Source organism: Sceloporus undulatus, chromosome 9 (assembly GCF_019175285.1).
Source record: "Sceloporus undulatus isolate JIND9_A2432 ecotype Alabama chromosome 9, SceUnd_v1.1, whole genome shotgun sequence".
NCBI classification, from domain to species: Eukaryota; Metazoa; Chordata; class Lepidosauria; order Squamata; family Phrynosomatidae; genus Sceloporus; species Sceloporus undulatus.
In genome coordinates, this window is record NC_056530.1 from 1,701,104 (window position 1) to 1,717,173 (window position 16,070).

The window sequence follows — 16,070 nt, forward strand, 5'->3', positions numbered from 1 at the left end:
CTTGGTGGGCTAATGCTGACTCCTAGCCTTGCACAGTTGCCCACCCTGGCTGTTCACACTGTGAAGTACAGAGCCCCATTTGCAAAATATTTCTGTCAAGCCCCTCACAGGAAAGAGTTCCTTTGGATTCAGGACTCCATTGTTTCACTGTTTTGTCACCTTAAGACTGCATGAGTGTAGACGGTTCAACAATTGCGTCTCGAACTTCCAAGCCAGAAGTAGACCAGATAAGACACCCTTAGCTTCCCATTTCATGGTGATGCTCCCATTTGCAATTTCTCTGGGTCTTCAGTAGCAACAACAGATTTTTAAAAACACACCATTCAAATCCGCTCTGCACCCTTTTCTTCACTACTTCCTAAGAGATTCATCACTCCATCCCCTCTAGTCTTCAGCCACAACTCATGCTGTTGCAAAAAGGTGTGCTGGAAATTACTTATTTTTATATCCTGAAATAGCCTTGGAATCATCATTACCATGTGTGCCTTCAAGTTGCCTGTTGACATAATGATCCCATTAACTTCACTGGTTTTCCTAGGCAAGGAATACTCGGAGGTGGTTTTGCCAGTTCTTTCCTCTGAAATTCTGGTGCGTTACAGACCGCCCCTTTGGGGCAGCCTGTAGGCGCACCTTTCCCCGCCGGATCGGGGCCTCAGTGGCCAGAGCGGCAGCCGCTGAGGCCCCGATCCGCCGCTTTCCGGGCTGCGGGGAAGCGGCAAAAGGCCCCTTCCCCGCAGCCTGGAAAGGGGTGTCCTTGGGGCTTCAAGCTCCAAGGACACCCCGCTGCGGCGGAGAGGAGGAGAAAGGGGCCATTTGGCCCTTTTCTCCTTTGGTCCGTTGGGCGCAGCCTTCAGACGGCTGAGCCCAGCGGACCAAACCAGGAAGGAGCTCCGAAACGGAGCTCCTTTTGGGGTTGCGAAAAGGGCGCCCTAGGCGCCCTGCCGTGACCCCAATACGTCACAACCGTGCCGCCTCATTTGGAGGCGGCGCGGCCGTGACGTATCGATGACAGCGGCCGTGTGGAACAGCCACTGCCATTTTGTGTGCGCAGAGCGCGCACTAGGGCCCGTCTTAACCCTAGTACGCACTCCGCGCATATTTTTAAGCCCGTGTGTAACAGGCCATAGCCTACAGCTCCTGGTATTCATTAGTCGTCTCCCATCCAAGTAGTAACAAGGGCTGACTCTGTTTAGCTTCCAAGACCAGACGGGAATCTGGTGCCTTTTGTGTATTTTAGAATCCTACAATTTTGCCTCTTCTTCATAACTTCATTCTGCTTTTGTGACTCATAGTAGAGGACATGTACTTAGGCTGAACACTGGAAACACTATTTAGCAAATACTTTTGGCTTCTGCAATGTAGAATGTTCACATGTTTTCAAACACATTTCTTCAGTCGTCAGAGTTGCGCTTTTTGTTTGTTCACTTGCTTTTGACTGGTATTAATGGGAAGGTGGACTAGAACAGATTGCCGCTTGTCCCTCTATAGCAAAGATAAATAGCACGATTTTCACTTCAGTGTCTGTAATCCTAACCACTGGCCATTTTGACTATGCTGGATGGGAGATGTAGTAAAAAGCATCTGGAGGGTAGAAGGTTGCTGCTCACTCTATAGGTGTTGTTTGTTGTTGTTGTGTGCCTTCAAGTCGTTTCTGATTTACGGTGAACATAAGGCAGGGTTTTCTTGGCAAGATTTGTTCAGAGATGGTTTGCCATTTCCTTCCTCTGAGGCTGAGAGAGTGTGACTTGGCCCAGGTCACCAGTGCATTTTCATGACCGAGCGGGGAATCAAATCTTGGGGTTGCTTGCTTAAGGAGAAAGCAGGTTTCGTCTTGGCATCAGATGGTTATCCTGCATTCCTTAGAGCTACCACAAGATGACAGTGTATGTGCAGTTTGAGAATGGGAAAGGATGGACCATTTTACTTTTTTCATCTTTCTTGCATGTTCTACCTGCTACCCCTAGTTTGACATGCAGCATTACTTAGTCCTGATCTTTAGCTTATTGCATGTACATGCAACTCCACTGTGTCTTCCCACAATGCGTATAACTAGGTCAGTTAGCATGTTGCAGGCTGATGACTGAATAATATTACATATCCAGTGAGAGTTTGATATAGCATTCAAAGGTGCATTTCAGAAACTGAAGCCAATGTGGTGTCTGAGATTTCCCAGCTCCTATATATACCATACCATGAACAGACTGGGCCTTGATATGCTTTATTTTCTCCTACAAACCTGAGATACGTCATCAGCCAGAGCCTGGTGCAAAAGGTATGTATATGCATTTACCATTAAAAAAATCTGTTCCCTTCCCAGGAATTTGTTTAGACTATCAGCAGCCAACCACAAACCTTCCACACACAAAAACACTGCTCCAGGTTACTCCCAGTTTTCTGCAACAATATAATTTAGAAAGTGTGTGGGGGGTTTTAAAAAAGAAATTTGCTCCCAGTTGCTTGTTATCAAAGGCCTGTTACAGACTGCCAAAATAAAGCTGCTTCGGTTCTCTTTGGAGGTATGCTGTTTAAATGATGCATGCATCCTAAGAATCCGGAAGCTGCACCAAAGCTGCACTCCAGTGCTTAGGAATGGAGTGTGGCTTTGGCGCAACCTCCAGACTCTTAGGACCCATGCATCATTTAAATAGCATACCTCCAAAGAGACCTGAAGCAGCTTTATTTTGGCAGTCTGTAAAAGGCCAAAGTGAAGTGCTACTTCTTGCGCACCAGTCTTCTAGCATAAGGTTAAACTTTTTGGTTATTTTCATTTTCATGTTTACAAAAATACAGTTTAAAAATAGAAATCTGGCCAACCCAGCCCCTGGCTACCTAAAATGTTTCACAAGTACAGTGAGCTCTAGGTATCTGCTGGAGTTTGGTTCTAGGGCCCCACAATGGATCCCAAAATCCATGGATGCTCAAGTCCCATTATAGAATGGTGTAGTAAAATGGTGTCCCTTATATAAAAGAAGGTTTGCTTTTGGGAATTTATTTTACCTCCTGAATATTTTCAAGCCATGGATGTTTAAATGCAGAATCCATGTATACACAGGTCCTCCTGTATTGAGTAGACACCCCCCCCCACACACAAAGTAATGACATTATAGGTCTTTTTTTAATGCCCTTGTTACCCAAAGAAATAACACATCACTGATAGTGTTATTACATGTAGTATGTTACTTTTGAGCTCTGAATTTAAGGCAGGGAGGGGGAAATTATCTTGTTGCTGCTCTTTTTAAACAATTAGGAATCAGAAATCTTTTCTACTTACGCATCAGTACTTGGGAGAATTAGGCAGGTTTTATATCCAGCTTGTGTTCCCACCAGATGTACCTGCGAAGGTGGAGGGATCCCAGAAAATCCTCACTATCCCAGAGCAGTCCATAATTTGAGCATTGCAATTCCTCCTCCTTCTTTTTATTATGAACAATACATGAAAACACAATCTTCCGGCAGCACTGCAAACCGGTTTTTGCAAACTTCCACATGCTCAGACCCATGTACAGAAAAGATGGAACAAACTTGGATCCATCTACAGTGGGACTGACACCCATCAGTCAAGTATCAAAGAGAAAACTGGAATATAGATACTTTCAGGATACCCACCAACACCACCCAGCAACCAGCTGATCATCATTCCCTTCTGGGGTAAACTCTAGCAGTTTTGAGACTAACTGAGAGAAGACGTTGTCGCATCTAACTGGATGCAAAACGTTTTAGCATACTCTTTTGTGGGTTTTTCAAGCTATGTGTTATGGAAGAGTTTATTCCTGATGTTTTGCCAGCATCTATGCCTGGCATCTTCAGAGATGCTGCCAGCCACAGATGCTAGTGAAATGTCAGGCATAAACTCTTCCAGAATATGGCCCCATAGCCTGGGTTGAAAAAACACAAAAAACTATGGATGCTGGCTGTGAAAGCCTTTGATTTCACATTTTAGCATAAGCTTTTCTAGACTTGGGCTGAATCCTCAGTGTAGAAATAATCCAGTTTGATACTGCTTTAACTGCCAAGGCTAAATACTATGGAATTCTAGGATTTGAAGCTTGTTGTGTCACCAGAGCGCTCTGACAGAGAAGGCTAAATGTTGCACAAAAGTACAAACTCCAGAACTCCATAGCATTGAGCAATGGCAATTAAAGCGGTTTCAAACTGGATTATTTCTGCAGTGCAGATTCAGCCATAGTCTACTACCTCAGATGTGTGGAGTATATTTGTGCCCAGGAAAGATCTTTATAATCAGACTGTATGACCTCAGCACAGTGGTCCTTGAACAAAAAAACTAAAAGATGGAAAAGAGAAACAGCTAAATTAGAATATATCCACATATCCAGTCCATCAACAGTGAGATGACCAGAAATAATGGCTTCCTGGCACACTACACATATTAAAACATTGGGCGCTCTTTGCTAGTTTATCATATCTCCTTTCTTGTTCCTAGCCTGTACACACTACATCCCAAAATTCATGTGGTCACCCTGGCCTTAGGCAACATCTTTCGTCTTGCATTCGTCTTTGGAGATCATAGTTAAAACCAAACTTGTCACTCCATCACCACACCCTCAAGTTTTGCATTTCTATGGCTATTGATACAGTTTGATCATAAAGGTCCTTCCTGAGCACCCCTTCACTCCATGCATCTAAAGAAGGAGATTAAGACTTCAAAAGCTTATGCAATGACATTTTCCACTCAATTAGTCTCAAAGGTTCTACAAGATCCTTTTGCATACTGATTTTCTGGACCAACATGGATATGTTCTCGGTTCTACAGAGAGTCTATGCCTCAGAACTTATTTGTAATGTTAATAATGATCTCATCCTCACAGTTGTATCATATCCTTCCTCCAGGAAATGGAGGGTGGGAGGTTATGGGGATGGTCTGATTGTATTTTCATAAGTTGCAACCCAGTGAAGCCAGCTAGGCAAAATGTGTGTAAAAGGCCCAATATCCCCCAGAGTCTCTGGGCCAGAGAGCTAAGTGGGGATTGAAACCAAGTTTTCCTGGTGCAAGTCCAACACAGTCGCCACATTGTCTCTCAGTAAGTGCAGAAGAGAAAGACACCCTGACTATTATGTGGCCTACAATATGTAGTAAATTCCTTATGGACTGATGAATAATTATTCTGGGAGCCAGGGATTTAGAAATGAAATCCCTTGTCACAAACCCCAAGCTGCCTTCACAATTTAAGCCTTAGTTGATCCGGATACGTATATTCCCATATACTGTACTCTACAATTCTGCAATTTATTACCAATATGAAGTCAACACAGAACTGTTGGGGACCAATTCCCTCCTACAGAGATGATCCATTTACCCCCCACACTGACAGGGACACTTGGCTTCAGGCATCATGTCTCTATCTGTTCATCTCACCAAAATGGTAGCATTGCGATTGTTGTTGTTGTTGTTGTGTGCCTGCAAGTCATTCCCGACTTATTCTATTATGGCTTTTTTTTTTTTTTTTTTGCAAGATTTGTTCAGGGAAGGTTTGCCATTGCCTTCTCCTGAGGCTGAGAGTATATGACTTGCCCAGGGCCACTCAGTGTGTTTCATGGCCAAGCTGAGAATCTAACCACAGCTCCAGAATCATAGTTCAACACTCAAACTACAACACCGCACTGGCTCTCAGCATTGCCATTACCCTCAACTGATATCTGGGGTCCCATGTAGGTGAACCTGGTCCATGCAAGTTTAAGGATCAGAGCTGCCTTTGATGCCAGGTCTTGGCTCACACTGTGGACTCCTTAGTCTGGGCCTGCTGGCAGCTGTACAACCATTTAATGACCCGGGCATTTCTCTCAACAACGGAGACAGAGGCAGGCAGCTTCTCGCTCATCTCTTCGGCAGGTTCTTCCTCTTCATTGTGGGAAGGACTGCCACCATGCACAGAACTGGCTGAACCCAGACTCCCCAAGAGCAGGCAGGAAGAACCTGCCTCCCAGCTGCCTGGTTTGAACCGCTCAGCTCCCAACACATCCACCAAGTTCCGGTCCAAGCCACAATAGTTAAAGAAGCACTCTTTCTCTGAGAGAGGAAGAGAAGAACTTGGACCAAGCTTTGTCTTGGAGTTTGTTGAGCCAGGGCTCACAGAAAGAGGGATAGGGTTCACATCCAGTTGAGGGCTGGCCTGAGATTGATCCCTATTTTCCAAAGGATAACCCGTGGAACTGGTTAGCATGCCTACTGAATGCACCGTTTTTGCTTCCTCCCTTTCTGTCGTCACCCAAACCATGGTCTCCTCTTGTGTTGCTTGCAGGTGACCGTCCCCCAGTACGCTTCTTGAGGACAAGTGGCTGCTATGTCCATCCCTCAGGGGACTCTGAAACAGCCGTCTCACTAGGCCATAGCCCTTGGTGTTCTCCTTGTTGATAGCCAAGCAGTCCCGTTTCTGCCGGTAGATGACAAGCGAGTCCGGCCTCAGCATTCGCCTCCCACCCCCTCTCCGTGCTATGGGTGACTGAGGAGAAGAAGGAGGAGGTGGCAGTTTCTTGGGTCCAGGGCCATCTTGACCAACAGCTAAGCTCTGGGAGAACTCACCTCCGTGCTGGTGGAGGACGAGGGGTCTTCTGCAGCAAGGCAAAGACTGGGAGCTATAACAGAGCAACACTGGTTCTTGGCGACTGTTGATCACTTGCTGAGATTTGACGTATTTGACTTTGTCAGCCTCCAATCTTTCGACAGCACTTGGGGTCCGAACCCCACTGCTCCCCTCCAGCTGCTTACGCAGGTGGTCTGGCCTTTGATTCAGTAGCCCAAGAGGGGAAAGTCCATCTTCTGGATGGAGAGGTCGCATTTTATATCCGCCTTGTGGGATATTGTGCAATTTTCAGAACCAAAAGTGCTTTAGGAAGGACAGTTGCATCCAATGGGGAGATCATGTGAAGTCAAAAGGATCACTAGTAGTCCAGAGCAGGCCAGAGGTTTGTCCTTAATGAGGCATTGGGTAGACCTTCTATGGTTTTATCATTCAAGGTTCTGGCTTGCTGTTTGGAATTCACAGCAGAATAACTTTGGCAGGTCTGGAAAACGGTTCTCCACTTTGTGTCATCGAAATACGGCCACAAGTGCTTGGATGAGCAAAAACATCCTATTCCATTAAATGGAGAATAGCTTGGGTGATGAGACCCCAACTCTAGAAACAGAAACAGTAATTGATTAATGATCAAATATAAACCCAGAATGGTATCTGTCACAGCAAATGAATCCTGAAACATGGCCATATAGACAACATCAGTGGTATAGTATAGGGAATCCTGGGATCTGCAGTTTAGAGAGCGGCAAGGAGAACTCTCAGCTTTCAGCCTCACCAAACTACATCCCCCAGAATTCCACAGAACTGACATTAAAAAAAAATCTTTAAATTTTTTATTTAAAAACAGTAGGAGCGTTTTAACTTTTATACTTCCTTATTGAAAGACTTGACATTTGAAAACTAGGTTAATATATGACAAATTAACACATTTGATTTAAAATGGGCCAATGAATAGATTTAAGACAGAGTGGCAAGTAACGTTAGCCTATCTGAGGTTGAATTGGAGACCTACGGCAATATCTGAAATGCTTCAAATGTAAGAATAAGATATCAAGGTTTATAAAATGGAGCACATACAGTGAGAGTAAAGATATGAAGTATAAATTAAGGACAAATGTATCCAAGAGTAGAGATTAGGAAGTCTTTTTATTCTTGTTTTTCTGTTATTGTTGTCATTGTTTCCTTTTATTGTTATTGCTTTTGTTGTTGTTTTATTCTGTGTGCATGTTTGTTTTTGATGGTTTTAAGATATAACTGTTAATAAAAATTAATTTTTTAAAAAAGGGAAATGATGTTAATACTGTATACAGCACCTACTACTCCAGGATGCAATTGGGGACTGAAATAGACTCCAGACAGTGGGAATGGTCAAACCAGGATTAGGAAACACTTCTGGGCACGTTATCAAATGGACTCAAGTATTTTGTGTGGGCCTACATTCGAAAAGGAAGCAAGGCAGGAAAAAAATAGGAGCCGCTATCCTTATCTTTATGGGCCCAGCCATCCCTAGAACAAAGCCAACTCCACCAGCAAAACACTCCTCCTCTGCATCCACCGCAGGCGGTCAGTTGTAAGAGGGAAGCAACAGAACCACACTAAGGAAGCCAAGCCTGGGTGAGGAGGAAGGAGATGACAAGAGGTTGGAAAAGTCACAGCAGGTGTCATATGGGCTCCCTTTCCCTTCCATGAAGCTCAGAATAAATCTCAGCTTCTAAAAGACTTGCATCCTGGGCTGGATTACATTGTTGGCTTCTTTTTGTTAAAAGAAAGCCAAGAACTTGGGAGTATTTGTGATCAGAAATGTCAGCTTTTTCAGCTCAGAGCCAGGCAGTGGAGCCTGAGGAAATCTGGTTCGGATCCAGGGGAAGGGCAGGGAAGAAAAAAAATAGATCACCAGCAGACATGGAGAGGCACGTCTGGGCAAATCCAACCATGTGGCAAACTTTGGAGGTGACTGGGATTCCCGATCTCCCAGGGCTGCTAGTCAGGGGCCTAGTCAGCATAGTGAATGAAGTGGGCTACCTAGAACCAAATGGGTAACTTTGGCTCTGTGTGCAACGCTCCATGCAGAGAGCTGGAGATAGAGGATTTAAGCTGGTTTCACTGCACATATCCCACTCCCAATGAAGGCAAGACTACTTACGCTACTTAATCTTGGATAGATGATGAGTAAATGGAACAGTAATGTGATAAGATGCATCAGCAACCTGATTTTGAATCATCGCCTTCACAGCAAAATACAGGAATACGTCAGTTAACAAAGACCCTCTAACAAAGAGGCTTTTTGCAAAGTTTTTGCACACCCAGCCTCTTTTCCTTCTTTGCTCTGTGCCTGGATGGGCTTTTTTTAAAGCAGGATGGCGAAGAAGGGCTTAAAAAACACAGACTTGGGTTGCTGCAGCATTTTGCAGTAAACAGTGCAATAAAGCCTGAACCAGGGGAGTCAGTAGGTGGGTGCAGGAGATGAGGATCACACCAGGTGACACCTCAGAGGAAATGTTTTCAAGTCATGGATAAAGACTGTGAATAAAGAATTCGTGGATGTGGCTGGCCGAATGTATCTCCACAGTATTGCATTCGAGAAAGTATTATTATACCCATCATGTAAAAACTATATTTCCTATGGCCGATGGCCCTAACATGTAGCTTGCTTAGCTGGTGTGTAAATCTGGCGCTGGATGGTAGAGATCTTGAAGTGGTACGCATGGCTTCATATTTGTTTGGATTAGTCTTGATTTTTCTGTTAGGGTCATGAAACCTGAGCCACAAGGACCTCTTCTCTTCAGCTTTTTCCTGTTCTTTCCCAGACCATTTCCCTTCATTCATTTTGGTGTGTCTATACAAGCAAAAAACAAAACTCCATACCAAACCAACCAAGCTTGTAACCAGTGAGAGTTCCCCTTAGTTTTGCCTAGTTAATAATTCACTACGGTGGGAATCGGTGGGAATCAGTCGCAGCAATAGACCAAATTGTAATTTCCCCCCCACTTTACTCTCGCCACAAGCAATTGATCTTCTTTTCAGTAAGGAGGAGAAGGGACATGTCCTAAAGCATGGGTGGGAATGGGCAGAATAGTGGGTCAGACAATGACCGCCTGTGTGAAAAGGCATTTGAGTCCAACACAGAGGTGGGAAACAGTTCCCTCACCCCCTTCCTTTCCCTTCAAAGAAAACACAGCTGGCTACTTATTATAGTAGGAGAAAAGACACAAATGGTCACCTAATCGCACTGGAAGGATGGTCAGAAGTCAGCAGAGCACTAAAATAAGATTCACGCCAAACATTTGGCACATACTAAGTAGAGTTACACACTCTCAACCCCAGAAAACCCTGTGATAGGTTTGCCTTAAGGTCACCACAAGTGACTTGAAGGCACACTAAAACTTAAAGCAGAGCTGAGAAAAGTTCATTCTTTTTGACCCCAGGCAGCATGGCTTGGAGGCAGGATGGCCGGTAGTGATTTTTAAAAAGAACTTTTTAAATCCATATGGATTAGCAAAGAAACAGCAGTTGGATTTCAAGAACTTTCAGTCAGAGTTTAGTGGAGAATAATAACTTCTGAGCTCTAATCCAGAACCGCTTGTCTCTGGGAAATGCAACTAGTGTTTCTTGGCTAATCCATATGAATCATTTTTAAAAGTTCTTTCCAAAACATCTTTTGAAAAATGAGTTCCTATTAAAACAAATATTACAACTTGGATTGTATCTGTACTGCAGAAATAATGCAGTTTGATACCACTTCAACTGCCATGACTCAATGATATGGAATTCTCAATGATATGGAATTTAGCTTGATTTCAGGCTTGATCGGCTCCAGGACCCACTTGTTTGTCTTTTTGGCCGTCCAGGGTATCCTTAGCATTCTCTTTTGCACTACATCTCAAATGAGTTGATTTTTTGGGTGCTATTGATGGGTGACCTCAAGGTTCTCTTCTTTGTTACGGTTTCTTATCTTAAACTCTTGAACTGAACAGCCCATCAAACAGAGGACTATCCTCTGGAAAGTAGGGCAGATGGCCACCTTTGGTTTCAAGTAGTGATGTGCACAACATTGAGAAACTGTTTAGCAACTTGAAATACCCATTGTGTGGATAACTTTTCAGTTCTCCTTGCCCAGTTGTGTTTGTTTGCCTTCCCACAAAATACTGGCCCTGTCACCAAGAGGAGAGGAAACCGCACACTGTCCCTATTGCTATGTCTCTTTTAGGAAACCAAGCAGCCATTTCCTGAACTGTCTGCTGCCCAGCAACTGCCTCTCCCTTTCTTCCTTAAATTGTGTTTTGCTTACTGTCTGCAAAGAGTTTGGTGTTAAAAAAAGATAAAAAGATTATAATTTTAGTTAAATGCGGCTTTTAAAGCGAAGAAAAATGATAGGTCCTAGGAAAGATCCCAATCCCCATGTATGAGTTAAAACCTTTCATTCACCTCATTATTTTTTCTTGGGCCTCCTCTCTTTTCAAAAGGTGAAGGATGACTGGGAAAAATGACTACCAGTATTTGCATATTTTAGCTTCAATGAATGTGCAGATCTTGAAAGTTCATACACACTGAACATGCCCTCCAACTGTCCCAGTTTGACAGGGATAATCCCAATTGATCCTCCATCTTTCCACTTTTTCAGCTGCTTTTAAAATGTCCCAGTTTTGCTCTCCTCCTCCCACTTTCATCTTTGTCACCAGCTTACTTCAGTTGTTGCTAACTATGGACTTTATCATGCTGGAAAAGTGGGATTTAAACAGGATAAAAGTGTCTTTGGCTGGTCTTTATCACACGACGTGTCCATCCCACTGCTGCCTCGCTTTCCATTTGTTTCTTTTCATTGATGGGCAAAACCTGTCAATAGGCTCCCAGTCCTGTGATAGGTCACTTCCCCGCTTGCAGCAATTGTGGATGCCAACACCTTCCAGAAGCCGGCTGCTGTGTGCATGTTAACATAGCAGCCAGCTTCAAGAGGCAGTTGGCAATTGTGATCAAGTGTCCCCCCCCCCTTTCCTTCTAGAAAGTGGCAATTTTATGTACATTATCTTCTTTCGGACCGCAAGGAACTGGTAACTATAAAAGTTGCCAAGTTCTTTGCAGCTGCAATTATCTGCCGTAAAAACCTTTTAATACAGATGAAGTAAGAATGCTTTAGAGTTTGGCCATAACAAGCCATCATCTTGCTGTTTTTACATATTTTATCTTTATACCATTTTAAATAAAATGTCACAGATATGGCATTGAAAAAGTGTGTTGATAACTGTATAACTATGTCAATGTTTTAATTTTTTTTCTTCTTTTCCTAAATCTTGAAAAGGTTTTGTGGAATGAGGATGCGGTATCCAATTGTTGACTGTGCCAATGTCTTATAACAATGTGTGAATTTTGTGATGCTATGGAGGATGGGACTGTGGGCATTCTCCCCTTCTACTTGGATATATAGAAAACACACATCTTCGTTCGGAGTAGAATGTTGATATATTTGTGCTATGGCAGTATACCTGATGTTACATGTTTTGTATTTTTGCTATATTTTGGTGCTGCCCATGTGCCGTAATAAATTCATTCATTCAGAAAGTGGCATCTGGCAGTACAGAAAAAAGATGATGTGATCATGGATTGCCACAGTGCTATCATGGGGAAAAATGTGATAAGAAATTATGCCAAAATGGTCTTATTCCATTCTTAAACTAGCATGATTGTGGCAAAACAGTAGACTGGTGTGAGAAAGTGCTGAGTTCAAATGTAAAAGTAGGATGGAGAGGAGAGGTGGGTGGCAGAGTCCTGCCCTTCCCAGTAGGCTCAGGCAAAAGCAAACTGCTACAGTCTTTCCTAGCTTGTCTGTTCTTCCTCATTAATAGCTTTTCCCATCTTGATCACATTCTCATGTTTCCTGACCGCATGTGTCCCAGTTTTCCTCTGTGAAATGCTGGTGAGGAATTGGCTTCCATATCCCAACTAATTCTGTCCTGGTTTTGTATGTCCCCCCCCCCCAAACAGACAATTCTGGTGAAGTTTGTGTCCATGTTGATGTATGTATTAGCTAGACATGTGTGCATGTATGTGCTTTTTTTCCACATATGCACTCATTTACTGTAGCATATTTGTGTAAACTTTATAAACGTTTGCAGTCTTCTCTGCATGTTTTTCATAGATGTACATGTTGTTGGATGCATTTTCCTTCTTTGGTAGATTGGACTGCAAGCTTCAACATGTGCAGATCTCCAGTTACAGATTGCATCCAGTTCTCTGGTTGAAGCCAAGTGGTGTGAATTACGTAAATCCATAAAGCAAGGTAAAGAAGCACATTTCTCACTCCAACTAATCCCTAGTTAGCTCTTTCATGCACACAGACTTAAAGGGGCTCAGTTGCCCACAATATAGATCTAACTGAATAAATCCCTCTCTCTATCCATTAAATTCTATGTCTGTTTCCCTCCTGAAGCAAATCACAACCATCTTCCCTACCCAAATTCGATATCCTGGCAAAGAATTTTTTTGACTGTATCTTCCAGCCTGCACAATCAAGGCAGCTGGGGTTTCTGTGCTTTGTAGTCCAAAATTAACCTTTCTGGCCAATTCATATGTAAATGGCTATGCTGGACCATAGCAATAATGTCAGCACTAAACTTTCCCTTTTATATATATTCCCCATATATATATATATATATATATATATATATATATATATATATATATATCGACAGCCCTGAACTTCTCCATTAATATGTATTTTTGGTGATATCAGCCCTGAACTGCACCATAAATATATGTATAATATATATCTTTTTCTTGCCCGCTGCACCAGGTGTGATGTGAAAGCTTGGACAAGTTGTGCTGCCTAGGAGCTTCTGAGAATTGTACTCCAAAAAAGGAACTTGCCCAAACTTGGGATAGTTGCATTCAGTTTCCCATGATGACCATGATCTAGTGCCACACTGGGGCATTCTGGGAAATCAAAAGAGTGAGTGGACATAACCATCTAGCAGTGCCTGGGGAATTGCCACTGTAGCCATGAAGCAATCTTGCCAGGAGCCCCTAACAAGTAAGGGTGCCCATCAGATGGCATTTGGGTTCAACCCTGTCCCCAAATCTGGCTTCGTATGTTCATAGGAAGACACCTTGAGAATTATAAAAAGCATACATTTAAAAGTACAATGTATGAACCAGGTGAACACATGTTAAGACATGTTCCTGCTCTTTCGGTTTCCCATATGTTTTGGATTTCCGTTCCCAGCATCCTTGGCCATTGGCCAAGCTGGTTGGGGCTTCTGAGAGCTGAAGTCCAAAAACAGCTGGTGGAGGATCAGAGTTTGAGAGCCACTATGTTCGGAGATACAGATCTCAAATATGGCTCTTCAGAGAGGCCTGAGTTGCTGCAGCTCCCATCTGCTGCATGTTGAGTGGTCCATTTTGAACCACAGCTTGGAAAATTGTACTTATTTGGGCCACAGTTTCCAGTATTCACCAGCAAGGGTGGCCAATGGCTGGGGATTGTAGTCCAAAAATTAAAAATCAAACAAACCAGCACCCAGTGATGTCTCAGAACGAAATCTTTCTGCCACATCAATGTGTGGAAATGACTTTTGAAAGAGAGGCATGGCCTGGTCCTCACAAGGACCAGACAGCTGTCCTTATGGAAAAGATTCTGCAGGATACCAAACAAGCCACCAATTACTGTTGAACTTTTGCCTCTTGAATCCACAGCTATAAATAAGCCTGCCTGGAGCAAGCCATCGCCCTCCTGCCTGGGTCACACCCTCCAAAGAGGGAACTTAACTACAGGGCAGCTGTGACCAAATGGGACACCTACGTGCAGAAGCCAGGCACCCCACGAGCCGGAGGAGACTTCCCAAAGCCACATCCCAGTTTGCAGGCTGCAAATGCAGGGCAGCTCAGGGGACGGTCTGTAGTGTTGGATTCTAGAAGGGCAGCAAAACCAAACCAGGGTTAATATATGGGGTTTTGATACTGCATGACACCATACAGAACCTATAACACAGACTGGTAGAGAAATTTGGATGAGTTCAAGTCCTCTTCTGCTATGTGTGTAAAATTAAAGCCTCAGGTTACATGAAGTGGGATCCAGTCCCTAAAAGCTGATGCCACAATAGGTCTCGTAGTCTTTATTATAGCCTCCCTATTCCAAGACATGTTGGACCACAGCTCCCATCACCACTGCCAACCTGGCTAGGGGATAATGGGAACCAGAGTCCAACACTTCCGGAAGGGGTAATTACGTAGAGAGATCTTACTGAAAGACAGAAGTTGGTAGCATGGGCTTTTGTAGACTTTAGTCTACTTCCTCAGATTCTTTTAGAAGAGGTCAAGTTGAGGAAGATCACTTTGCGGTACAGGTTGAGTTATCCGAAATTCCAAAATCCAAAATTATCCACATAGATGGCTGAGCTATCGACACTTTTGCTTTCTGATGGTTCAGTGTACACAAATTTTGTTTCATGCAAGAAATTCTTTAAAATATTGCATATAAAAGTATCTTCAAGCTGTAAGGTGTATATACATCATCAATGAATTTCATGTTTAGTCTTGTCCATCTCCTAGATGTCCTAGATATGTATATGCAAGTACTCCAAACCCCCTCCCCCCAAAATCCAAAACCCAAAACCTGTACCACAAAATAGTTAAGAGCTGGAAAATGTGTAGCCCATCCAAATTCACAAAGCATCACATGGGCACACACTGACAAAAATGCTCCCGAATTAGCAGAAAATTTCCACCATCCCTTCAATTTGGATAGAGAGGGATGTGAGGGGAGTAGATGGTAAGCTGTCTCTAAAAGCAGTGTTTCCTAACCTGGTACACCCCAGATGCATCAGACTCAAGGCAAGCATGTCCGAAAAGTGATGCCACAATAGCCCCCCTCTCCCAAAAGCACTCACCTTCCAACTCTGGAAAAAAGTGTGACAACACAATTGTACGTTCAAGCCCCACCAGCAACTTCTCCTGATCCAAAAAAAAAGGCTCTCAGACGCAAAGTGAACTCAGCACCTCCTGCAGAGGTCTGGCAAATATATATGCAGGCTGTCAAGGCAGGAAGACACACTCCTGCTCCCTCGCCTCCCTTAACCCCTTCTCATCCAGGCTGCCCTCTCTGCTGCCAGCCTTAAGACCTTCTGTGTGTTTGGCATTTGACCAGCTCCCCTCCAAAATACAAAAACAAAACCCTTCTCCATGGTTTCCCCATCTTAACTCTTTGCTACCATGCTCTTTTGAGCTCCATTATTGCAACACAGACCACAAAGTGGGTTTTCTGGGGTCAAATTTCCAGTACATGTGTTAGGTCTCCCTGATCTGGAATTCCATGATCCATAATATTCCAAAAAAGCAACACTTTTTTCATGGGTGGTTGAGATCGTGATGCCTTTGCCTTCTGATGTTGCAATGTGCACCAATATTGTTTCAAAATTATTTTAAAATATTGTCTAAAATTACCTTCAGGCTATGTGCATAATAAGGTGTATATGGACTTTTTCACACAGGCCTCACCTGGAATACTGTGTCCAGTTCTGGGCACCACAATTAAAAAAGGACATTGAG

The 16,070-nt window shown here is 43.5% G+C and overlaps 1 protein-coding gene across 2 annotated transcripts; it reads right to left on the reverse strand.

The window, feature by feature from the left end:
- Positions 1–4,137: 4,137 nt before the first annotated feature.
- Positions 4,138–15,509, reverse strand: FAM110D (family with sequence similarity 110 member D). 2 transcript variants are annotated; one of them, XM_042438960.1, is made up of 2 exons: positions 15,413–15,509; positions 4,138–7,133 (listed from the first exon to the last, which is right to left on the reverse strand). In XM_042438960.1, exon 2 carries the CDS (start codon positions 6,792–6,794, stop codon positions 5,730–5,732), a length of 1,065 nt encoding a protein of 354 aa, XP_042294894.1. In that variant the 5' UTR covers positions 6,795–7,133; positions 15,413–15,509; the 3' UTR covers positions 4,138–5,729. The 2 variants fall into 2 exon arrangements, with proteins under 2 accessions (XP_042294894.1, XP_042294895.1); XM_042438961.1 differs by lacking the exon at positions 15,413–15,509 and adding an exon at positions 14,326–14,407.
- Positions 15,510–16,070: the final 561 nt, after the last annotated feature.

Coding starts and splice junctions, on each gene's coding strand:
- FAM110D (XM_042438960.1), bottom strand. CDS start 6,794: ATGCGACCTCTCCATCCAGAAGATGGACTTTCCCCTCTTGGGCTACTG.